The following is a 27,456-nucleotide window of genomic DNA, read 5'->3' as shown; positions in this document are numbered from 1 at the left end:
GATCTGAAGTTTCGAATCGATCAATTTATTCGATACGTTCCTAACCTCACCCTAATGCCTGCCCTGTCGGCCTGGTGAGCCAGTAAACAATTCCGGTTTTTTTACCGAGGAACGTTAGCAGTGTATTTCACTGTCGTTTGTGCGTGTGAGTGAGTGTATGGCACTTGTTTTTGTATCAGTCAGTCGCATTGTGTATTGTGAGCATAGAGCGGCACTCGGCTTGACCACAGATTTAGCCTATTTCTGCTATTACAACGCGTACTGACGCTTACTAGCATAACACCTACAGATTACTACTATCTATTTATTTGATTGTCGCCACAAAGTTTCCGATGTCTAGTAATATTCAGATAAATAATATACTGTTGATGAAGAGCTGCGAAAAATTAGTAGTTGTAATTTGAAGACAATTTATTTATTTTTTAATTAAATATTCAATCATAATATACATATACATATACATATAAACAACAATAATTACGGTTGTTAATATCAATAAAAAAATTTCCTCGTCACACATTTATATTCATTAAAGTAAATGTTTTTTAAAATGAAATATTTCAGGTCGCTCGTATGTTCCATTAAGCTATAATAAAATCAGCTTTCCAGTGAATAACATTAATTTTTATGAAACACATTTTATTTTATTTATTTATAATAATTAGAAGATTAGTTTAAAAATAACTATATTCCCTATTTTTCGAATACCCTGTGTAAATAGTGAAGATTGGTGGAGAGTTGATCATAACTTGTATTACTTAACATAATTGCAAAAATTAAATGTGAAATGAGTTTATTCAAATTTGATACCTACCGTAACGTTCGTTTTTGATTTTCAATCAACGTATCTTTTAAATTACTTTACATTTATTACTGTTGCTTTTTCTTAAATAAATGGCATAATGTATAAATAATACCAAGCTATATTTGTGAAATCATAATTCAAAAAATCATGTCAAATATTTATACATGCACCGAAATATTATTTACATGGTTATCCTTCACTGTTTTTTTGCAATTAAGATATAAGTAAGTAGTCTTTCTTTTTCATTAATTTTTCATAATCTTTGTCTTATTAATTTGTGACGCAGAATTGTCATTAAGAGTTGTCTAAGTTTTAAAAATGTTTTGCCATTAATTCGGCGCCCTACTTTGCATCACATTTGCTGACTGGGAACGCGCCGGCTCATCACAGAGCGTTCGTAAGTTGAAACGAAACAGTTGGTTTCGCCAGTCGTCTAAATTTTGTAATTAATTTTAAAATCAAAGTGTAGTGTATCATGATTTTATTAACAAAGTGCTATCGACATATTGTTTTAGCCGAACTGGCATTTTAAATATAGATAAATACTTACCATACTACTTTTTGAAAAGTAATATCAGTACGTACGTATACGTACTACAAACTGAATAATTAGTTGAACATAATACTAAAATCTCATATTCAATTATAAAACATAGCGAAAACGCTAACAATATTAAAAATACTAATTTGTAATAACTTAACATTCAAAAACAATTATCCTTATACATTTGTTTTTATTAACAAATATACAGGGTTAGTCGATGCATTCCTTGCAGGAGGTTATAAATACAAGTGATTTGTGATATATTTCCTTAATATACCATATTCCGAAAACGCTTAGATTCACTATTCACTATCTACACAAAAATTAGCATGTTGACTGTGCACTCGTTTTTGTTATTGTTTGACAAAATTAATAATAACTGTTACTTTGAGTGTTTGAGTGTGAAGCAGTTAAATGCATAATTTATGCTATTTTCCAAATTATTGAAACCGAATTACGCCATGCAATAAATCGATTTTATTTATTTTTACTTGAAAACGGTGTGTCATAAGAAAAATAGTCGAGATACCTTTTCTCTTCCAAATTGAACAAGGAATTGAAATTTTTATTTTAAGAAAAATCAGTGCTTTATCATTTTTTTCTTTAACAATATCTAGAGACATGCCTGTGCGCACGCCATTGGTGAAACTGAAAACAATATTTTTATCGTGAAACGTGTATTGTTGTTAACTGTCAAAGCCTGTAAAATTCCATTAAAATATTCTGAGCGGTTTCCGCAATATTTATAAATTTGCATTTTTTTTATTAAAACTTTAACACCCTGTAGATCGGAAACTAAGCGTTTTCGGAATATGGTAGGTATATTAAGGAAATATATCACAAATCGTTTGTACTATAACCTCCTGCGAGGAATGTATCGACTTACCAAACACCCTGTACAATACTTGTGGATATTTAAAATATAGAAAAATATCTTATTCATTTATGTGTCTAGTTAAAAAGATCCGTTTTTTCCTTGTCGTTCACTACACTAGGTTAGTAATTCACTTTCGATGAACCCTTGTGGATCAGCGGTCCGAAGAGGGGTTTAAATAATGATTTGAAAATATTTTTTTAGCGTAGATAAATTCGCGTTTAAAATTTTTTTAATGGCGTATTCGTATTCTACTCTTTTTCCCTATCTTCCCTTAAAATTAATGACATTACGACTGAATCACCCAATGTACAAAAGTCATTATCACAATAAATCCATTCGTTTAATTACAATAACTTAATTAACCTATAATATGAACAGTTATAGTGCAAATGTGTTGCAGTTCTAATATAACTTTGCGCAGGAAGGCTTGCAATAAAGTAGACGCATCATTAAAATTTAATAGTCCAGGAAAATTAGACGAAAATAGGGCCGAACCTCGGAATTGCACAAAGAAGGTTCGATTTTGATGGGACAAAGTGCGTTTTCTTCGTAATTGCATGTACATCAAAGTCTACAACGTCTCATGCGGCGCTAATTTGTTTATTTATAATTAATCAATTATTATTAACAAATAATCGTATTTCGGATATTACGTGGGGTGGAAACGGCCAATCTTAATGCGGTAAAGCTCATTCTTCTTCTTATTAGTGTACTTTAACTGTAAAGGACCCCCACCGATCTTCATTTGTTTATCGGTTTTTATTTGATTGTTATAAACAAATTAGACGTGATATCTGCGGTCGGGAGTAGGACTAGCCGATTTGGACGGGATGAACGTGGTTTTATATAGAAAGTTCAAGACCCTAATGCAGGAAGTGAATTCTCAAAAAGCTGAAGACCATATAGAACATGAATCATTATGAATAAATGTTATCCACTTCTCTTTGATTAAAAATTATCCATTCTAAGTCTTAGTTACAGATTGCACGTGTAATTTTTTATAATGATTAATTAGTAAAAAGAAACAAATGAAGATCATTCGGACCTTAACGGTTTTGGAATATCCCGGATGATGATCAAAGTGACTTATTCCATAAAAAGCAGACTTTTCTCGTCCAGCTCACAGATAACAGCCCGAATTTGTATATACTAATTCATTGAAGATCAATGAACAAATGAAAATCAGTCTGCCCTTAGTGGCCCTTAGTGGTTCTGGATCACCTTGTAATCCAAGTACGAGAAGAGCGTCGATTACCGCGTGAAAATCCCCCTCTCCCAGTCCGACTGCCTAATTTGCTCTTAATGATCGAATAAAAATCAATAAACAAATGAAGATCGGTGGGAGTCTCCCAAAGTTAAGGTACAACTAATCAGAAGAAGAATGGGCTCTACCGCATCAAAATTGGCCTTTCCCAACCCACGTAATATCCGAAATACGCTAATTTGTTAATAATAATTGATTATTAATAAATAAACAAATTAGCGCCGCATGAGACGTTGTAGACTTTGACCTACATGCAATTACGAAGGGAACGCACTTTGTCTCATCAAAATCGAACCTTCTTTATCCAATTCCGAGGTGACATGCTAATTTTCCTGGACTATAAATTAAATACCGTGTACCGCATTTCCTTCCTCATTGGTAACAGTTACAGAGGAAATTGATATTTATGAAATGAAAATTAACTTTAATCTTTCCTTTGTAACTACTGTTGAATGACTTTATCTAATGCAAACTGAAACGGGATATATCTGCATCAGCAATTATAAATTATCAAGTGGAAGGAATAACAGGAAACTTATATACTATAAAAATATTTAAAAAACATAGTACCTACTGCGACCATTCTTAGTATAAAAATATATTCATTTGTAAGAACTGTTAGAAACTCAAGGAACAGTAAATTTACAGTACACAACTTCATGAAGAAGGATTAAATTTATATTCATTAGATTATGTTGATAAAAACTAAAAACAAATTTTTTTGTATATAGAAATAGTGGAACACATGTTCAATTCTGTCCAAATTTATCAACTATTATTAAGAATTTCTGTAAAAATTGAGAAAATTATTAATACACTTTTCAAAGAAAAACGATTTGTGTTACGACAGTCCAGTATACAATTAGTGAATAGAATAATATTATATATCTGTATATACAGGGTGTTAGTAAGTAAGTGCGACAAATTTCAAATCGGTCGAGATGTGCAAATGAAATTTGGTGGGTTTTAAGAGGTAGTTATTGCGCATTTTTTGACACGCAATTAAGAATTTTATGTTCATCATTGGCGCGCGTACGGGTAATAATCTTAATTTTTTTAAAGAAAAAAATGGTACGCCACTGAGATATTACAAATTAATTTTTCTTTTATCGAAAAGAATGGAAAATTTTACAAATGCGGAATTGTCAGACATGCATTTTGTCTATGGTCGAAGTAATGGAAATGGTCGGCAAGCTCGATGATTGTATGCTGAGTTGTATCCAGGACGTAGGGTACCTCATCACACAATATTTACTCGTCTTCAACATTTGCGCGAAAACGGTTCATTTAAGAAATAAATAGTTGACTGTGAGCGCCCTCGAGAAGTACGAACTGTGCAATTAGAAGAAGCTGTTCTCGAGTTAATTGCGAAGTCACCTGAAACAAGTACTCGAAAAATTGTCAACATATTGAATGTAAGCAACTTCACTGTATTTAAAATTCTTAAAGAACAGCAATTGTATCCATTTCATATTGAACGTGTGCAAGCTCTACTACCTAGAGACTTTTTTCCGCGCTTATTTTTTTGCCAATGGATTAATCATCAAATCGCTCAAATTCCTAATTTTTTAAATGGAGTTTTGTTTACTAACGAGGCTACTTTTGGACGACAGTGTATACAAAATTTCCATAACAATAACTTATGGGCTGAGGAAAACCCCCATGGAATCTTTGAAGCTCATTTGCAGCATCAGTTTTCCATAAATGTATGGCTTGAGGTAATTGATGATCATTTAATCGGTCCATATTTCCTCCCACAACGACTAACAGGCGAATCTTATCTTAATTTCCTACAGGAAGAGTTACCCGTTCTTCTTGAAGAAATTCCTCTACAGCTGAGACAACACCTATGGTATATGCATGATGGTGCACCAGCCCATTTTAGCATTAATGTACGTAATCATTTAGACACAGTATATCCAAATCGTTTGATAAGTGGGGGAGGTACGGAACATTGGCCTGCTCGATCGCAGGATTTAAATTCTCTTGATTTTTGCATTTGGGGTTTATTTAAGTCATTAGTTTATTCCACTCCCGTTGAAAATGTTGATGACCTGAGGAATCGAATTATAGTCGGCTGTGAGACAATAAGAAATATACCAGGAATATTTGCGCGAATACGACAATCAATGAGGCGAAGAGTTGAATCTTGTGTCACGTCTGAGGGAGGTCATTTTGAACATTTGTTGTAGCTTTGCGCCTTTTCAAAATTTTATTAGTGTTACTTTCTGTTATTGTTCTGGTTTAATGTTATTGTTATTAGATAATTCTTGATAATGTATTAAAAACGGCGCCCCATACGAAGAAAAGGCAAGAGAGATTTTTTTGTCACAAATTGAACGAGGAATTCAAAAATTATTTTTAATTTGTAATATCTCAGTGGCGTACCATTTTTTTCTGAAAATTGAGATTATTACCCGTACGCGCGCCAATAAATAAAATTCTTAATTGCGAGCCAAAAAATGCGCAATAACTACCTCTTAAAACCCACCAAATTTTCAGAGCAATAAATTAAATCGTCAGTTTTTAAGAAAAACTGTCACCCCGTATCTCGGAAAACAAATCATTTGCGGACATACGTTTATAAGCAAACTGCCATTATTTTCTCATGTAGAATCACCCCCTGGAATTTGTCGCACTTATTGACTAACACCCTGTATATATATATTCCCAATTAGAAGACAAAAGGTTCAAGAAGTTTTCCATATTATATATATATAATACTATTGGCTGTTGTTGGCAATGTCAACGTAATAACAATGAGATATGACAAAATTTACAATGTAAAAAAAATAATGTTCCAATTCTAAAGTCTTCACTAAAACTGTATTATTGTCCCATTTTAATAGAATTCCTCATGAATATTAAATTTTTAAACGTAAAAGCATATTATGTTATTTACTGACATTATAACTACATACTTTATGACCCCATTTATCTTGTATATAATAATTTTAATTTAATTCAAATAAGAAAACAAATGATTGCTACAAAAATACCACTAGCCGAAACGTGATACCATCAGAAAACAATTTTTAATTAACGCTTGGAACAACTGTTTATGACGCAAACAAAGAACCAGGAAATAGTAATTCGTGTGTTAGCAATTTCGTCCGTTTTTTTTTCTTTGGAAAGAGGCCCCGTATAATTTTTACGAGAAACACAAAGCCCTAAATATGACCATAGAGTGCGTCATATTCTGTTTAAAGCAATAAATTAAATGGGACTTATAATATGTACGTCGTGGTGCCATATCTAACAGTAATTTGTGAGTCATGTAATTTGCAGACGGTAACATTAAATCACGTTTTACTGTCATTCGGGAAAATGTGTAGGGAATGTAAATCATATAAGCCCGGTTAATTAAGAGAAAGCTATTAATTTAAATTATTCTATGCATATCAGCATCTCTAATTAAATTCAATAAAAAAGGACTGAGTTAAATTGCAATAAATTTATTATTATGTAAGTGGATTAGTTATTATAAAGGAATTAAATTATTACTACTAATTTATTGTTAAAAACTATTCACAGGCCATAGAATGAATTTGTTTGTAGTTATATAAATCAACATTTTTGCACTATGTTTAGGGTTTCCTTCTTAAATGGGTCATATTGTGTGCTCTGACATGGGGTATTGGGCAAGGACAAGCAGTAGTTCAGTAAAAGTTAACTATAGATATTGTGTGGTACACCCGTAAGTACAGTCATCCCACTTAAAAGTGGGAACTTATTTTCTAAATATATTACTTTTACAAAATACTCGTAACTCTTATTTCATTTTCTCACTAACACATAAATACTCTCGTGCCCATTTTTTCCGCTTTCCTATCTAGAAAAGTAACATTTTTTAATTAGGAAAGGTTACGGTAAAATTTGTTGCTGTTTTTTTAAGTTCAAACAAAGACGGAGGGGTACGTTTTGTTTTAAGCCCCATGAGTAAATTCTAGGTTCGTACTTTGTTTTCACCTGACGTGGTCAAAAACAGACATAAGAATATTTGTACAGAGATATCCACGTAAAGAAACTAAGTATTTTTTTTATTGATAATTAAAAATAAAATTAGTTATGTTACGTTTATATACTATTCTGCATACTAAATAAATTAAGTCTTTTTGTTAAAGTAAAAATTTCCAGCATATACGGGCTGTTACAAATTCGCTTCTCACTACAGGGATCTCGGAAACGGTAAGAGGTACGAAGTAGCTTAAATGGGGGCAAAGTTGCGTAATCAGGGGGACCAACATTATGCCTCTAAAAAATCAAGGCTAACGTGATTAGTTTTCGAAAAATTTGAAAAAAAAAACAAAATTTTGGAAATCCGTTTTTGTTTCATTTCAGCCTTATTTGAGGTGATATTGAAAAACGAAGAACACTTTCTCATTGCCACTTTTTGCCCTCTATCGAATGGCATAATCAATTTTTATATGAAGCGAATTTGTAAAAGCCTGTATGTTGAACTTGTTATCTTAAACTGCATCGACCATTGAAACGTGAAATGCTATAAGTCAGCTTTGCTTTATAAAAAGTACGTCAGGCTAAATAATTAAAATATATATTAATACAGAACCATTTTTCCATTCATTCTAATTTCTGAATGTTAATAACTACATTCATGAACAATTTCCTGATAATTTATACATATACACTCAGAGAAACATTAGTTTGCATTAGATCATTTCCGTTTGTCCTAAACTAATCCTAGGTTTGAATACAATTTTGCATAATGTAATTTTAGTGATAACTTATAAGAAGTTTAAGCCTTTGAAAAGCTCTCAGCTTTTATGTAAACGTCATATTATAATACGCATTTTAAACACGACAGTGTGTTTACCATCAAATTTTAAATGTTTATGCTCTTTATGTAACTTTAATTGTTGTCCATGTAGTTACATTTCAAAGATATGGATAAGCTTGTGTGAACTTGCTTCAATAAGTTGTCTCGTTTCATTTTAACTAGTTTAATAAGCTTGCTGGTAACTGATGAAGACATATTAATATTAAAATAAATATGTTCTTATTTATTTCAGTGCATTTGTAGCAGTAAGTTTATTTAATAAATACACAACTTTTTCTAAATTTAACCTTTAAAACACCTTGAACCTGACGTGATGGAGCTTAAATAACGTTGGATTCACGTTCAGTGACCTAAAAACATGCAGACGAATTTTTTCAGATTTTTCAGACTGATTTAAACTTTTCTATATAATACTTCATGAATGACCTTGAATGTCCTCCAGGGTATATCGTAAGGGTAAACAAACCTCGGATTCGGGTTGAATGACCTCTAAAACATAAGCATGAATTTTTAAAGATTTTTTGGAGGCCATTTCTTGATTTGACCTTCAAATCATCTTGAACCTGATGTGATGGAGCTTAACCGACCTCGGAATCGTGATCAGCGACCCAAAAAACCCCTATATACCATAGTCACTTCTGACGATTGTCCCTAGATCAAATGTTGACCTGTGTTACCATTCATAAAGTCTTGAAATAAATGTGTAAGATTTACTTTTCGTTTATTACTACTAATTTATTAACTATCAAACTAAAACTATCAAAATACTATCAAACTTATAATAATTTAATTGTAAAATTATAAAAAGGTATGTATTATTTTACATAGAACATAAACAATTAAGTAGTTTTTTAAACGAATCATACCTGAACTTACAGATTTGATATTAGATAATAATTTTCTCAGTGTAGTTTTATATCAAAATACATTTTGTTAAGTGGTACAATCAAGATTGAAGTTTTTATTCAGTTATACATAAATCCGTTCTAATTTTATTTCAAGATTCACATGGTGTCGAGACCGATGAATCATCTACTAAGATAATTTTCGTTTTAGATAGGGCCGGTATATTGCGGAATTACGCAAAACTACAATTTAACCCGAAAATAAAACGATTCACAATTGGTTTAGAATCATTATAATTTTATTATTAAAAAGGTCAACATAAATGTGACTGATAACCTCGAGCTATTTTCAACAAAATCGATTTAAACTTTCTTATCTATTTTACGAAGTCACAATTAAGATGATTCATTTTATAATTGCACTTTATCTCAAAATTGCTTAAGGCGACAGTTTTTCGTGTTTTTATAATCAAGCCCACATAAATTAATACAAATTTAAAAATAAATAATGCTACTCAACCACATTCCTGCCCATTGTTATTCAATCATGACAGGAAACAAGGAAAAACAATAAAATTTTCATTTATACAGGATGTTGCATGATACTCTTATCTTATTTTATCAAAATGCTTCTTCTTGCAGGCTGTCAAAGTTAAAAAAAATTAAATTAATTTCATTGTCTTACGATCTTCAATCAAAATTTGCATTTATTTGTATTTCATGCCCGTACATTTTTGTGTAACGTTGCTTATCATTCCGCAATGTTTCAGATTATTATTTAGTAGAATAATCACTCTCGACTTCTCACGATAAATGTTTAAATCATTTGCATACAGTAAGCACTAAACACGTTATTAATGAGAATAGCAAATAATAGTGACCTTAAGTTGCCTCCTTGCGGAACACCAAATGATGCTCCTACTCTGAATATTCAAAATCACGAAAGGCAACGTACTGTTTTCTCTTTGTAAAGTCTTCGTTGTGTAATTACCATGTTTATGATATTAGTACATTTGTTACCTACTTTTACTCATGCTCAGTGTTTTGTCTTTTTTGTTTATTATTTTATTGTTTTATTTTAAATTATAATATTTTTCTTTTTAAATCCTATTCACTATCAAATACATACGATTTTTAATAATACAAGCAAATTTTATCTCATTTGCGTGTCAAATTATTTTAATATCGCTACCACAATTCCAAGACGTTATTTTTATCAACCCTCGAATTTTGGTAACTAACTTTGAGTTGATGTTTAAGTAACTGTATTCCATAATTTTGCCGCGTTTAGGCTTTAATAATGAAATTTTATGTTGTGTCATACTCGGCACAAATTTATGTATGTGTTAAACACATCAACACTATATATCATATACATAAATTTTAGGCCGAGTATGAAATGAATAAGGCGCTTTAAATATTCTGGGCATATAGGAATCCATTTATATAACATATATATTTCTATATTTATATCTTTCTATATTTGTAGTCCGGATTTTTTTTTAATATTACCGTTTTATCATTACAGGCTGTATCTTTAATTATGTCGCAGACTAATTGCAAATTCAGTCTTTTTATAAAATGTCTAGGCGCTTTATAAATGACTACGCAAATTGTAAGATGTGTAAATATTTTTTTTTACAATTTTGTAAAATGAACGCAAAATCTACTGTTTTTATTACATTGCGCCGAGAATAAACTGAACATATTTAGGCCTATTATAATGAGACTGCTCTCGAGTTAAGCGTATTGTGAGACAGACGCGGATTACTAATTTTCTAGTTTATAGGTTAGTTTTCCACTTCATGTTATGAGTTTGTACTGTAGTATGACATTATATAAACAAATGCTAAATTAGCAATAATTTTTTGCTACTTTCACTTAAAAAACTTTTGTTTCAAGACGTTAAAAGACCCAGAACGGAGCTTGTTGAAATAAGCAACATATTTTAAACTTTGTAGATTTAGAACTTTACACTCTTATTGTTAAAAAATGTAAGAATTTGCATCTATTTTCTCATGCCATATTATATAGAATTAAACAATACTTTCTATTTGTATTCAATATCGTACGAATTAGCAATAATATAAATTGATATTTTATGAAATGCCTAATTGATTTTGGAGAGTCAGTCATAAAGAAAATGAAAATTAAGATGCGTTTACAATAAGATTTATAGCTAAAAAAATTGTATTTACACATCATTATATTGCATCATTTATAAAACGCATAGGCATTTTATAAAAATTTGCGACATATACAATAAAAATATTAATAATAATAATGGTATTTCAGTAAAGTTCATAGAAAAAAATATTATACAGGGTGTTTCAGAAAGATCTCCCGTAAATACAGGGGGTGATAGTACGACAAAAAATAAGAATTTTCTGTCCTATGAACTATATGTCTATCTCCTCTTGTTTTCGAGAACAGTGCGATAAAATAAAATTTTTTAAATATAAATTATACGAAAATTTTCAAACGGTGAGAAACATTTTTATGAAATTTGGTATTCCGTGGGTTTTAAGGACGCCAAATATGCTGGTCTAATTATTTTTTGGATATTTCATAGAGGGCGCTAGTTATGCTACATTCCTATTACATTTTAAGTTCTAATTTTTTTAAGGTTAGGTTTTTTACCATTCGGGCTCCAATTTATAATGTAAAATTTTATTTTCTAAAAATAATGTACTCTTGTTAGAACTTCCTAATGTGGACGGTTTTCGAAAAAAAAAAAACTTTTAATTGAACTGTTACAATATTAGGGTGTATAAAATAAGTGACTTTTCTGAAAGTAGGCTTATGTCAAAACTTATTGATGGATGTCTCATAACCAGCGCATACATTCTTAGTAATATTTTAAACTCTAATTAACCTTATATGAAAGTTTTAGTGATTGTTAGTAACTGTAGTTAGTAATGACTAATTACAGTCACTAAAATTTTGATATAAAGTTAATTAAAGTTTAAAATATTACTAAGAATATACGTGTTGTTTATGAGACATCCATCAGTAAGTTTTGACATAAGCCTACTTTGACAAAAGTCATTTGTTTTATACACTGGAATATTGTAAGAGTTCAATTAAAAGCCTTTTTTCTCGAAAACCGTCCACAATAGAAAGTTCTGACGAGAGTACATTATTTTTAGAAAATAAAATTGTACATTAGAAATTGGAGCCCGAATGGTAAAACCTTAACCTCAACCTTAAAGAAAAATAGAACTTAAAATGTAATAAGAATATAGGTAGCATAACTAGCGCCCTCTATGGAATATCTAAAAAATAATTTGACCAGCGTATTTGGCGTCCTCAAAAACTCTGGAATACCAAATTTCATAAAAATATTTCGCACCATTTGCAAATTTTCGTAAATATTCTATTTAAAATATTTTATTTTGTCACTCCGTATCTCGAAAACAAGAGCAGATAGACATATAGTTCATATAACAAAAAATTCTTATTTTTTGTCGTACTATCAAGCTCTGTATGTACAGGAGGTCTTTCTGAAACACCCTGTATTTACAGAAGTAGGTTTAATAAGTGTGTACACTAAGATTTGGAAGTGTGCCATATTTAACAGTTATTAAGAATTTTTACATAAAAAATATTCCGCTACAAAAGATAAAATTTCCATATATGGCATTAACAATAAAATGTTTTACGTAAAGATTGAAAATAATAATTATTTTATAACTTCTGCATACATAAGCAATGAAATCAGATAACTCGTACTTTTCAGACGCATTTATTTTATTTCAATGTCGTGAAATATATGTCATTTTTCATACATAAAGTAGCTATCGATAGATACCACTTAATATTTAAATTTTGTACCCGCAAAAGTTTGAGTATCTAGAGCGGTAAATAGGCCAACTATGATTGCCATAAAAACAATAACATTTGATTAATCCCTTTATTCTTTCTCCATTTCATAGCAGCCTCAGACATAGAACGTTTTCAGATGAATGAATTGTAAGATAAGTTGTCTTCTTGTGAACCTCTTTATGCTTTTTCGATGAACTTATTTTATTTTACTGATAGTATGATGAAAACCACTCATATATGACTCGAGAAGGTTCTAATTTTCTTATTTACGATTATAATTTAAATTTTAAGAACAAAAATACCCATTAATACTTAAATACGCATCAATTCCTTTTTTATTTCAAAGTGATCCTTAAAAGTAGAAAATTTTTAGATAATTATTTTATTAATATTTTTATTAATTAATTTATTGAGCATAATCAGGTATTTGGTATTCAAAGACCTTATATATGACTTTTAGAATTAATTTGAATTACTAGAACATCTTTACTAACAAAAAACGCATAAAAGGTAGACAGGAATAGCAAACTTATACAGTATTTTATAGATCACATTATAAACAGCTATTTTTTTTAAGCCGGCCGCGGCCTCTTATTTGCAAGTCTAAATCAAGATCTAATCTTTCCATCATAAAATTAATAAACATTTCACATATGCATAGAAGCATCATATAGTTACATTACATTATGAAATTAATTAAATCAACATGATGAAACAATTTCTGAATTACTTAAAAAGAACAAGAAATTTAATAAAATTAACATGAAACTTGAAATAAATACCTAATTCATAAAAATATGAGATGTTTTAATAGAATTCATGATTGCAGCCATATAAAATTCGATGAAATATTTTCATAGCATCTTCTACAACTAGGTAAAAGGAAATTATTTATAAAATATGCTGAAACCTTTAACTTGGGAGCGCTTCAAAGTTGTTCTTTTCCAGATCATGAAAACCATTCATAATGCAAACATTTCCAGGGTTTAATTCACTTTAGCTATGAACAGATACGACTAAAGGTAACCTATATCTTTTGCTGCTGACATGTAAACAAAACAATGTCTACTATAGATTATTTTATAGTTCATTCAAAAGTCGGTAATCTATTTTTCCCAAAAATCATGAGCTTCGTTCCATCTTATAATAACAATAATAATAATAGTAATAAATATTTCAAATTTCTTTTTGTATAAAAATAATGTGCAAATGTATTTAATAGATAAAATATCCTTCATTACTGCTGATTAAGGGTGTAACAGCAACATTGTGACACTTTTAAAAATTATTTCTCTCCCTCCCGTCAAAATAAACCAAAAAGAACTTAATATTTTCCCTCTAAACCGCTCTACGATATGTACATACTTCAGGAATCTTGACAATACTAAAAAAGTTATCATTCAAAAAATGTAGATAGAAGTCAATTTTTATTTCAATAGCTTCTACTATGACTCATCATGATTTTTCATCAACATGAATCATGATTGTTGGGCCTTTATTAAATAAATTTTACTAAAGAAGCTTAGGAGACATAAAATTGCTTGAGTGAAGGAATAGCTAACCGTTTAATGTAAAAAATAATAACAAGTATATGAAAAATATAAGAATAGAATGTGGAGAAACAAATAGAAGTATGAAAGAATACGAGAAAAAAAATAGATACGCTTCTAATAGAAATAAATTTGGGGTTGTTAAAATTGCAGAAAAATATGTGTAACGACTGAAATTTTTCGCTCTACGTTTGTTAAATCCGTGATCTTTTATCAAATTAAAATTATAGTGTACAAATGTTCTACTTAACAATATAAACTGTAGAAATGTAGTTATTCAAAGTAACGCAAATAAAAACAAGCATTATGCATGACAATAACTTTTAAAAACATTATGTCCACAACCATTTCCAAGAATTAAAATAGGTTAAAAATAGATTATCTTAGGTGGAATACAAACAAAAGTCGCTATTAATAGAAGTACTGGATAATTATCCCGATGATTTCATCTAGGACGAACGAAAAAAGTTGAATGTCACTAAAATTTAAAAAAGTTTAAATCGGCTCTTATGATGGCCTTGAAGCTTCTTTAAATTGAGAGCAGTGTTAAATTTCTTTGTGATATTGCTCTTAGAAATCATGTTTTCTAGGGTGCTTCACGAAAGAAGTAATTTTGATAGAAAACACAGGTTTTTAAATTAATAATTATAAATTCTTTATTGATTCATGAAATATACAGTATAGTTATCTATGGAATAGTATATGGGGTAAATAGCTTCCACGGCTTTTCTGGCACATACGCACTCTTTTCTCGAAATTTTCTATGACCGTTTTGCATAAATGCGGTTGAATTTCGTTGATGCAGCGCTCAATTTTCTCCTTAAAAGAGTGGGTGGTCGTGGGTTTGTTGGCATAAACCTTGAGACTTCAAAAAACACCAAAGAAAAAAGTCCAACGGCGTTAAATCGTATGATCTAGGCGGACAATTCTGATCACCAACACGGGAAATTACACGATCATGTAGTAATTGAATTTTTTCTCGGGTTCAATATCTTGCAATTTAGGCACAAAAAACTGAATTATCATGTCGGGATAGTGAGCACCATTAACTGTTATTGCCTGACCAACCACATTTTCTAAAAATGATCCTATGATGGTTCCAGCCTAAAATCCGCACCAAACAGTGACACGTTATGGATGCATTTGTTTCTCAACGACAACTTGTGGATCTTCTGAACCCCCAAATATGACAATTTTGTCGATTAACGAAGCCATCAAGATCAAAAATTGCTGAACATGATTTTGTTCGAAAAATCAGCATCCACTTGTTCCATAATCAATCATTCAACTTCAGTTTTTCAGTCAATTGAAGTAAGCATGAAAATGTAAATCCTTCGTGAAGTTACGCCGAGAGTTTCCCGGAATGTTCAATTCTGAATTGATGTTTCTGGACTCTCGGCAACACTCTCTCAAACTGTTTCTATGTTTTATGTTGAACGACTTGTTGAAGGACGGCCAGAATGTTTAAGATCACTAATTGATCCAGTCTCCCTGAATTTTATTAATCTCTTCACAGTTGATGAAGTTAAATCACTGCTTCTACCATATTCTGTACGAAAATTGCGAACTGTTCCTGCCGAACCTTCATTATTTGTAAAATATTGCCTTATTTCGTGTAGTTCTCCAATTTCAATAACCCTGAACTGTCAGCTGTTTTTTTTTCTTCGTTGTTAACCGCACAAATGGCGGAAAATTCAAATCTTGTGTAAATTTAGAGACACCGGATATTAGTAGGGAATTTGTTTTAGTTTAAAATGTACCAATTAGATTTTAGTAAGCACGAGGTGTTGACATGATGATTTATCTATTTCCCTCATCTTCATTCCCCTCATCCTCGTTCTTTTCATGTACCTGAGATAATTATTGAATTAAGCCTTAATGTTTTTTTTGCTGATTATATGCAGCACGTAATTTTCGGCGAATTTTCTAATTTAGGTCGTTATCTGATTTAGTACTATACGAGACTATACTTTCATATTCCTATCAAATTAATGCCAGGATACTTGGGAACATAATTACACTTAATTTGTCTGCAGATATTTGCAGATAAGGCCGTAAATGACCTATTTATGTGGCGCGTACAATTGGATTTACTTCAGTTATTCACCCGCTTTTGTGCCGGGCAGTATTTAGTGTGCTCCAATGATATTTCCGTTCTATTTTTGTTTGTTCTGTATTGTTATTTGTTATTTGCACTGTTTTTCTTTGTTTATATTACAATGGCTGATGAACCAATAACACGCCTGAAATTACATCAAATAATGATGGAATTTTCACGCGAATCAGTCAAAGTGCGAAAAAAAACGTGTTTCTAAATGAGAATTTCCACATATATTTTGATGAAAATGCAACGAAAACTCTTATCACATATACAGGAAAAGCATTTTTGCGCCTTATTTTGCACGATGGAGAAAAGTAAATCGAAAAAATGAACAGTTTTTAAGTAAATTCGAAAATTGGCTGAATGAAGAAATAAATTTCCCGAAGATTGTTGTTCCCTGCCTGCAGGATGATCGTAAAGCGTCTACATCAGAAAAGGGTGGTCGTCCCTCTAAGGATTTCGAAGATTGTTCTGTCGTTATTACACGTAGAAAAACAGGAGATTCGTGAACAAACATCTACAGAAAAATTGTTATTTGCTACCTCCATGAAACTAAGAGAAAGTGGAAATGTAGATGCAGCCAAATTGCTCACTGAAGCAAGCGTATATTGATGAGGAAATGTTACCTTTGGTAATTATGTCAGACGCAGAGGAGAAAGATAAAGACGACGAATTCGTAGATGAACAGGAAAGTAACTTAGACGAAGAGTTTGAAGAAGATGAAGAATACGAAACTAATGAAAGTGAACAAATCCAGGAAAAACAGGAGGAACAGGACGAGGAAGAAGATGAAAATTGAAAAATATTTTATACTGTGATAAGGAATATAATGTAATTATGATAGATGGTTAAAATGTAAATAAAATATAGTTAAGTATAAAAATTAGGGTCTCGAGTTTTTGTCGAAAGTTTTTACTCACTGCAATGTGTTTTTATAGTTATTATGAGAGCTATAATATTGTTTAGATCAAAATAGAATACATTACATTCCATTTCAACAGTCGTTTCGATTTTATGAATTTCAACCCCCTAAAAGGGGTTGGAATCTAGAATATAGTGTAATATTACCTCCAATGGATTTTAGGGTATAAAATACCCTGGAATCTAAAATTTCGCTGCAATAGGTCGATTACTCTAAGAGCTATAGGTTTAGATCGAGAATTTACAGTTTTTGACCACTGTGCGTAGGGTTAGCTAGTCTAGTGGTATGACGTCACAAATGCTCTGAGAACGGTTGGACCGTTTAAGATATAGGTTTGTTTTTGCAGCAGTGTCACACTGTTTTTAAATTCATCAGATATAATCGGCCACTTAAGTCGGTACACACTTTCAGCGAGTCTAAGGTCACAAATCAAATGGTCGAATATCTCCGATAGTTTCAAATCAGTCCTCAACTGCTGCAGAAACAGTTCTTATGTCAAGAATTAGAATTTGCGCTGTAACGAGCACCCTTTACCAACGCGCACAAAATGAACATTTAAAATTCTCGTTCTAAAAAATACTGTTGCCAAAATTTTCAACTTATTTTTTTAAACTGACACCCTTCTGTAGGTAAATTATCATACACCCTGTATATTATGGAAGAATTACACTGACCAAAGGGAAAAGCTGACTTACCTTGGCCAGTCGCATGGCTGTGATCCAGCAGGTACGCACCCGCTCGGAATCGCAAGCCAAACAACACAGCTGGTCGGAAGTTTCGTCGTCCGTGTTGTCGCCGGAAGGTCTCAGGCAGATACCCCACTCGGTGGGCGCACGGAACTGGTTCTTGGCGTTCAGTGTCGTGTACACGTGGTAGTTGCTCAATTTGGCGAACACGCGGACGTCGTTGCCGAGTTCCTTATCCTCCGAGATCTGAAACCAATAGAAACAATGGTCAGCATCCACTTAGCCGCTAGCCGTTAAATGAATGTGTCTTACATTACAGGACTGGGTTTGCTGTGATGACAGGTTCCAACTAATCCAGAAGTAATAATATTAATGTAAAAATACAATTTTTTAGAATATACATACTTCCACCAGGAAGTGCACAATTTTAAGAGAACGTTCTACAGGTAAAAATAAGCAAAAAAGTTTATGTAAACCTAGGTCCGAAAAAATTCTTATGAAAAACTGTAATTTTTGTTGCAAAATATGTAGTTTACTCCGAAAACCATGAATATACAAAATTTTGTTTGTACTTATAATATTAAAAAAAAACTTGTAATGTTTCTTCTCTTCCATATGAAATACTTGTATACCCAGAATTGAAATCAAAGTGATTCACCATAGAATTGAAGAACTTGTATTCAATTCCCTGACGTAACTCTTGAACAAATTCAAAATTATTTTCTGCAATCTATTACATTCACAACTCTTTCAACTCGTATTCCGTCGGTTGAATCAAATATTTTAGATGTAACCTTAACCCTTTCAGTATAAAAGTAACCAGTTTTCAATATTGCATTCATGGTATGTTTACCTATTTAGTTCATTATGTTACTTGTATCACATCTGATACAACTTCGCTTGTTAGAACTGAAGAATTCAAAGATTTCTCGATTTATAAGTTGTTGGTTCATATCTCAAGAAAATTGCTATTTAGGATTGTGTTTCCTACGGTAATGTCATGTCCAGGTGCACTTAGTTTAATTACGTTTAATTTATGTGTAACTTTTTACTTACTTTTGAACAAATTGGTGAAAAACGAACAAGTTAACATCTATCTGTAACAAATTCATATAGTGTCGTGAATTACGGAATACGACTATTCTGATTAGCTGAAGAATAATCGCAATTCACAACTGTATGAAACCTGTTTAAATTGGGATTCACATAGTTACGAATTTATAAACTTTTTGCTTATTTTAAACTGCGAATGGTTTCCTTAAATTTTGTGAACTTCCTCCTGTGACACCTTGTACACAGTGTGTAACTTTAAGTACGGTCAGTTTTTTAGGAGCACGTGTTCCACTGAATACGAATTTGAAATTCTTTTTTTTTTATCAAAATTTTTTATTCCGAAATTCCAGGACGAATCCCAATTCTAAAAACAGACTCATTTGTTAAATGAGATAGGGCTGACATTTCTGTTTGGGTCGATCGAGGCATTGAAAAAATTTGGCATTTCTAGAAAAATTTTTCTTATTTATATTCTTGAGCAGTGGCGGCCCTTCCATACTAGGGAAGGGGGGAAAATTTAAGTACAAAGTATTGAAAAATACATCAAATATGGAAATTAAATATAGGGAAAATTATTCTTTGTGGATAAAGTCCATTCTTCTGTTTTTGTACGAAATAAACTTTTCAATTACTTTATATTAAAGTTTTGCATTTCTCGCACCACTAATTTTTCAATAGTTAGTATTGTAAATGTTTCTAATCTATCTTTACAATCTAATTTAAACTTTTACAATATTTTAAAAAACACATAAGAAACAATACGTAGGTAATAAAATTTTTTATCACACGTAAACAAATTATGTTTAATAAGAAAAAAGGCAGTGAACAGCTCTCATTTGGTTACGGGCGGTTACGGGTGGTCTAAACTGCATAGTGAACATGGGCTACTTCCATTCCGTCTTTCACTGCTGCGCGACGATAACCATGACCACCGCTGTAAACACTTTACAGATTGAAAGACGAACTACGAGAGTTTTTCTAATGAATTTTGCAAGTCAAGTTAAATTCATTGCACATTACAAATATAAGAATTCCTTTTTAATGTGTTTTATAACTCTAATCTATTTAATTATCTAGATAACATTGTAAATTAGCACCTTAGAGCTCCCAGTCGCCACTGTTCTTGAGTAAAATTACATTATCGGTATAAACAAATAAGTCACAAAGCAAAGCACGGAACCAGTAAAATTTCTAGGTATTAAACTCGACGAACATATGGATTGGAAGCCACATTGTAAAAATTTAGTCAGTTTATTAAACTCTACAAATTTTCTTTTTAAAAACATTAAAGACGTCCTAACTAAACATCAGTTAACGAACGTATATTATTGCTCAAATAGAATCTCGAATACGATATGGAATTTGTTTATGGGGTGACTCCACCTTATCGCAGGCTGTTTTTGCTTCACAAAATCGTGTGATTAGAACAATTGCCGGTGTTCCAAGTACACGATCTTGCAGAACCCTTTTTGTTGATTTTGGTCTCATGACTGTTGCCTCATTATATATTTTAGAAATGTGTATTTATGTTTATAAAAATAAAACAAAGTTTAAAACAAATTGTGATATTCATCACTTAAATACGAGACAAAAGGATCGATTCCATCTGCCCTATACAAAATATGCTGCTATATCGAAATCACCTGATCATATTGGCTTAAGGATTTTTAATAACTTGCCCGGTAACATTAAGCGTTGTAATAAATTGAATATCTTTAAATATACACTAAAAAATTTTTTAATAAAGAAATGTTTTTATTCTCTTTCCAAATTTTATCAATTGTAGTACAATTTACTTTGTTATGTTAGCATTTTATATGTGTGTGTATATGTATATAAGTGTGTATATTGTATATTGTATACTGTGTGTGTATATCTATATTTGTATTTTTGTGGGCCACTGTTGTCCATCACATTGGCCATTGCTATACATTCATGTAATGTCATATAAGCAAAATAAACTAAATAAATAAATAAATAAATAAATAAATAAATAAATTATCAGACGCCCACAGATAAAAACAAATTTCACAGAGCCGACTTCATTTTTCGCATAGTTTAAGGATGGGGAAACCAACAAAATCAAATCAACTAAATTTGTATAGTTCAACATATTACTGTTAAAAATCTAAACATACTCGTTTATACTGTAATGGCAAGTGCACGCACGCTATTGACATAACACTTATACTATACATTAGTATTAAATATATACTATATATTTAATACTAAAATTATACTTCTAATAATAGCCTCAAATTACGTTCAGGAAAAATATGTACGTACTCCTCGTATGTAGAGTAGTAAATACCTACATTTGTAACAGTCCCTCTGATGTAAAAGAACATGTTTTTTGTGCCAACAATTGCCCTTCAGTGCGTCTGCAAGATATTAATTTAGTATTTACTCTATAAAAAATTGGTACTCTGAGATAATAATGTAGGTACTTTTTTATTTCTCTGTTTCTATACTCTTTCTAAATAAATAATATAAAAATAATATTTACAATACTTAATTTTGTGCAGATTATCTCACACCTTAAAAAACCTGTCTTAAAATACTCGAAATATAAGTACAGGAGCGCAGCTAAAGGGGTAGGGGTGTGCACAGCCCACCCCAGAAAAAAAGATACAATAATATTATCTTTCTCATATCGGTTAGTCGCTGACTGTGCCTTTTTTATAGAACCAAACGAGAGAGTGCTTTCCAGATATTATATCGGTAAGTCATAAAATGCGGTTTTTTTTAAATTTTTTCTTTTTTAGAGGCCTCCATAGATGGTGCAGCCCTGGGCCCACACCAAGCAAAATACGCCCATGTATGTCTTTTCAGCGTGTCTTTTAGATTTTATTGACAAAATCGAGACACGTTATAATGAAACTAAAATAATGGCAAATAACATTTTTAAATACCATATTTCATCATATGTAAGATAATTATACTTATTTTTACCAATATTTTACGTCGATAAATTTTAATTTTTCAATCAAGTGTCTCAAATTTACCTCAATTTGAGTATATTTAACATACTGGTTGACAATATTTTAAACTTACTTTTGAATAAAATAATTTTGATAATAATAATCTTTGATCTACATTTTTTAGAATTAAAAGAAGTAAGAACCTATTTCTTTTTCTTCAATTGACGAAATTAAAAACATTTAGTCCAAAAAATTAACAACGGAGTTGACGTCTGTTTAGGTTTATTTGTATACTTGAAGTGCACCCGTATATTTCAGTATTTTCCGTATACAGGGTTAAGCAAAGTGATACAGGCGTATCTGGGCATGCAACCTGAGGGGTCTATCGGACCCTTTGCAGCTTAAAAACAAAAGCACTCTTTGTTTCTCAAGTAACACTAAAACAATTCAAACTGACATTCAACTGCATTAATGCGCCTATATTTTAATGTGCCTATATTTTTCTTATGAGACAAGGAAGGTTACAACGTTTTAAACACATAAAATAAAAAATCAATATTGAATAATTTCGTGTTAGTCACTTCTTCAAACTCTTAAGGAGTATATCGGGGTCCGAGGGAAGTGAGGATCGCAGGGGGGTCCTATGCTTTTCTTATGGGACTAAAACCCGCTACCAACTTGAAAAAATTAAATTCTATTGAAATTATTTGCGATAAATATTTATCTATATAGCAAAGAAATCTACTCAATATGCACATTACATAAATATTGAAAATTAACAACATAAAAATATCATATTTAAGTAGTTTTAAATTATATTTAATGATCGCATAAACACTATGTAGATGTGGCAACAGCGCTAATAATCGAGTGCATTTGTACACAGTACACACTGCGAACCTACGTACCTCGGACATCGGAGATATTGCGCGTCAAATTCGAGTAAAGATGCGTACGCATTCAAAAATGTATTGTGTGTAAACTATATAAAATATAATTATTATATATGTATAGCAAATATATCCTATTATCCTCGCGAAGATTTGTATCCTTTATTTAAAATCCATAAATCAAGTGAACTGGTAAAACAACGAGAAAATAATTATGTTAATTTAGTTCTAAAGAAGTGAAATGACACTCGCGCCCATCTCTCGTCCAAGTCAAAGAAAATGTTGGATGCAATTTTGAAGGTTCTGTGGTAGAAATTACATTATTACTCACTGTTCGTGTTTTTCATCTCTATTTTAGTAATGTTACTAAAGTTTTGCAACTATAACTAATTTTTTAGATATAAACATTTCTGAGAAATATTTATGTTCATTTGCTATTCTGTACAAATGCTTTTATCTCAGGTATTACTAATTATATTAATAAATAAAAAAAAAATTATGTAACCCTAAATGTTGCTGGGTACGGATCACGATGTTTTTATAAACCATTAAATATATTAAAAGGATTTATCAACTGTATTTTTTATTCCAATAAATATATCACAGCTGCCTAGCATTTTTTAAATTAATTTAGTTTTTTAAAAACATTACAAAAAATAATCTGTTGTGGATAATTTATTGTTGATAACAATGTACATGGGAATTAGAAAAAATGTATATGTTTGAAATCAATTTCGTTTTTATCAAGTCTTTCAAATGTATTCCCTCCTTGTTGACAGCTCATTGCGCCCTTGCCACATTAATCCTCAAGTCAGACAGAAATGCAATTATTGCTTTCTGTTTCTAATTAATACAGCTGTACTATGTTCAAAACTTAAATTAGTTTTACAACAAAAATAAGATAATACTGTGTACTATCTAGAAAAGTTTTGTTCCATAATTTCTACATTTTTTCTCAGTTATGGGCAAAAAAGAGGCGCGTGCGTCCATCTTCGCCATATAAAACTATGTTAAAATGAACGACTTTCAACAACAATATCTCAAAATCTAGATTCAAAAAAAATTTCAAAAAAATATGACGCACAGAGGGAGCACTGGGTAATACGCTATATAAATTTCATGTACATCTGTGCATTTTAGTATACCCGATATACCTCCTTAAGTCAGAATTAAAGTAAAAATGTTTTCTATTTTTTTCTAATATTATATTAGCCAGAACCTAGAATGTTATGATTTTACTGTAAATACGGTAATAGTGTATTACTCCAAGATAATAAAGTACACATTTTAGTCCTGAGAAGGAAGTTTATTGACCGCGACGTAGTCGAGGATTAAAATTACCAGTCGCTTTAAAATTAATTGTTAATTTAAATTTTTATATACTGACTTGACATAAACGAAAAAAGTCACGTGTAAATTTCGTCACAGAACTTTCTAACAGCTGTTAGATTACCCTGATAATCATTTGAATTATTCCATCATCAAATGAACCAATTATTACCCTTTTAACCTTAATGTCAAATGCGACATAACAATTCGTATAAAATTTGTACGGAGTATGCTAAAAAAAGCGAATTGTATACTCTCACAATATAGAAATTTCAATTTCGGAACAACAATTCCACTCATCTTCAAATTCAATACTGTACTGATAAAACGAATAGATTTTTGGCAAGTTTCCTCTGAGCGAATCGAATTATTTATTTAGATGAAAAAGCAAACGGAAAAACGAAATACCCTACAGAACCGGATTCTTTGTGTAAACAACTGTTGAGTTTTTCATAGCATGAAATTTATTTTATAACAGTATTTAACATACCTCAGGGAAAAACATCAAAGGTAAAAGGGTTTAGTTGAGAAAGCAAGTTTTGTAATTGTGTAATTTTTTCCAAATACATAAATATGTGAATAGATTGTTATTTTAATGACTGCAAAGTAATTTCATATAAAACTTGGTAGGAAGAGACGAGACTCAGTTTTATGGTTATTAAATAGATAGTAAATGATTAATGGAAAAGTCAATAAAAAAAATTATGCATGTTTAAAGTTTAAGAGCTATAAAATGAAATGTGCCGCTTTGGCAATCAACTTACAGGTAAACAGAGTGATTAAAAAAAGTGAGAAAAACTAAATATGAGCTTACGTACTTCCTTCTTTTATAGGAAATAAAGGAAAATCAATCAATTTATATAAATAGGATGATGATGATATGATATAATTATACATAATATATTTCACCAAAAAAACTAATCGGAATTAGAATGAAGGGTTGAAAAAGTCATTTGAAATTACATAGTATTTGAGTAGACCATGTCCAAATAAAATAGTAACTCTTAAGTATTTTTCGTTCAAGTTCAAAATCCATGACTGGTTCTGAAGAATGTAGTAGATAACTAGAGTTGTGATTTTTTTTAAGTCGCGACGTAAATACAGGGGCGTGCTTGGGCCAATGTACATAGGTTATCATTCATATAATTATAGTGATACGTTATTTACTAAAGATTATTTATGTGTAAAAAAGTTTTGAAATTTCAACGTTATAGATAAGATTCTACGTCACTTTTGATTTATAAGTAACACCGATATAATAGATAAATTTTTACGTCACTTGATTTCTTCACGGTGTACCGTGACGGAATCTGCAGATGTGTAAATAAGAAAAGCAGGCAGGATTTAAAAATATTAAATTCTATAATATGACAAGAAATCAAGATATAACATTTTTCCTTAGTTTGGCCATCCGAATTCAAATTATAAGTTAGCAAATTATGTTCGAAGTTTCAAAAATGAAGTGCGTTCTAGGCCGTAGCTTATAACTACTCCTGGTGTACACATTTCATCGATCAAAGTTTTGATATTTCAGACCGGTAGTCGTAATGGGTCCATAAAGGTCGTTCCGCAGTACCCTCCATTGTAATTCAGAATTTATGTTCGGTGAAATGTAAATTTATGTTACGCACTCGGGGAGCATTTCGCTTCACAGTACCTTAACTAAAACAATGTAAATGTGACGAAATTACCATGAAACAGATATTAAAAAGACCCTCTGAAAATGTCGGCGCCTAGTTATAACTTCCTTGCGTAGTTCGCAAGGAGTATAAGAAAGCGGCACTCGCTGATGTCTTTCGAATGATTTGCAGCCCCGCGTTTTTAGACACACAACTCATTCAAGTGGCTGTAATTTATCTTGCACACTTAAAATATTACAATGGCCGACATTAACGACAACCGATAAATTAAATTTTACTTTAATATGCGGACGTGACAGATACCCTTTGTCCTTTGCGCGCAGGGTCGCAAAGACTGCATGCTTAAAGTTTTGCCAGGGGGTAACCACTCTCCGCAATACGTATACATTTTTGCAGGAAATCGATCGCAATCACTGCAGTCACGAAGAAATTCGCTGCAATTTTGACAGGAAATCGCCGAAATTTCCCGCATTCCTGCAGTCTGCTCCCCAATTACCAAAATCGTTTAAAATAGGCTGTGGTGGTTAAATTTCAGTTACAATTGATTAATTAATAATAAATTATGATGAAAATCGAAAATTATATAATATTGGTTTTCCATTGTAGAATCCTTGTTCAATTTTGGGAAAATATTCCCATGAACTTAATTCTAAACGGCTTAAGTTTTGGTATTAGGGTGTTAAATAATATATTTGACGTGGATTAATGGCAATTTAACTTAATAAATAACTTTAACCGAGTTTTTATAAATAAGCAACCCTGTTTTTTTTTTGTTTCATTTATTCAACGTAAGTTTCTGATTATGTTGTATTATGCCATTTATCAAAATTGAATTGTTTTTTGAGAAAACCGCAGTTTTAATATAATCAAGGTAAAATTTATTTATTATTATAATAATTAATAAATGTATTAATTAAATTTTATACTTCTTAATAATATCCGAGACACGAGTTCTCATAGAACCTCCTGTGGAATATTATTAACCATTTACAACTGTGATTTTATCGAAAATAGATCAATTCAGACATAGGGTGTAGGATAGGAAATTCAAAAATGAAACAAAAAATTAGATTGATTAATATTTATTACTAGGTTTAGTGTTGTATATACAGGGTGGCCAAATGAAAACGAAACAGAGCCATTTTCAGGAACTGCGTCAAGATTGTAGAAAAACACTCAGACCCATCGATTTTAGATTAGATTCTTTGCTGGTATTTTTGACTTCGCCACTTTCACCCCCAAGCAAGGGTAAGCATCGCCCCAAAATATTTAGATGGCATTGGGGGTTGAGTAATATTTCTTTTGAAAGCTCTTACAATTCTCTTTACAACAGACTTTAAATTTTATAATTCCGCCCAATACTTTGAAAAAAATTTACATTTTAAAATTTAAATTATGTTTAGTTG

At 31.1% G+C, this 27,456-nt stretch overlaps 1 protein-coding gene across 4 annotated transcripts in view; it reads right to left on the bottom strand.

Annotated features, from left to right (window-relative positions):
* LOC108906939 (growth factor receptor-bound protein 14) overlaps nt 1–27,456 on the bottom strand; it is a 700,528-nt gene that overhangs the window by 133,682 nt on the left and 539,390 nt on the right. For all 4 annotated transcript variants that reach the window (XM_018710384.2, XM_018710385.2, XM_018710388.2 and 1 more), the window contains exon 7: nt 18,227–18,463. In XM_018710384.2, coding sequence (XP_018565900.1) covers nt 18,227–18,463 — 237 coding nt within the window. The remainder of the gene's footprint in view (nt 1–18,226; nt 18,464–27,456) is intronic.

This window comes from Anoplophora glabripennis, unplaced genomic scaffold, assembly GCF_000390285.2.
Source record: "Anoplophora glabripennis isolate ALB-LARVAE unplaced genomic scaffold, Agla_2.0 scaffold244, whole genome shotgun sequence".
NCBI classification, from domain to species: Eukaryota; Metazoa; Arthropoda; class Insecta; order Coleoptera; family Cerambycidae; genus Anoplophora; species Anoplophora glabripennis.
This window is presented reverse-complemented; position numbering and strand designations above follow the sequence as displayed.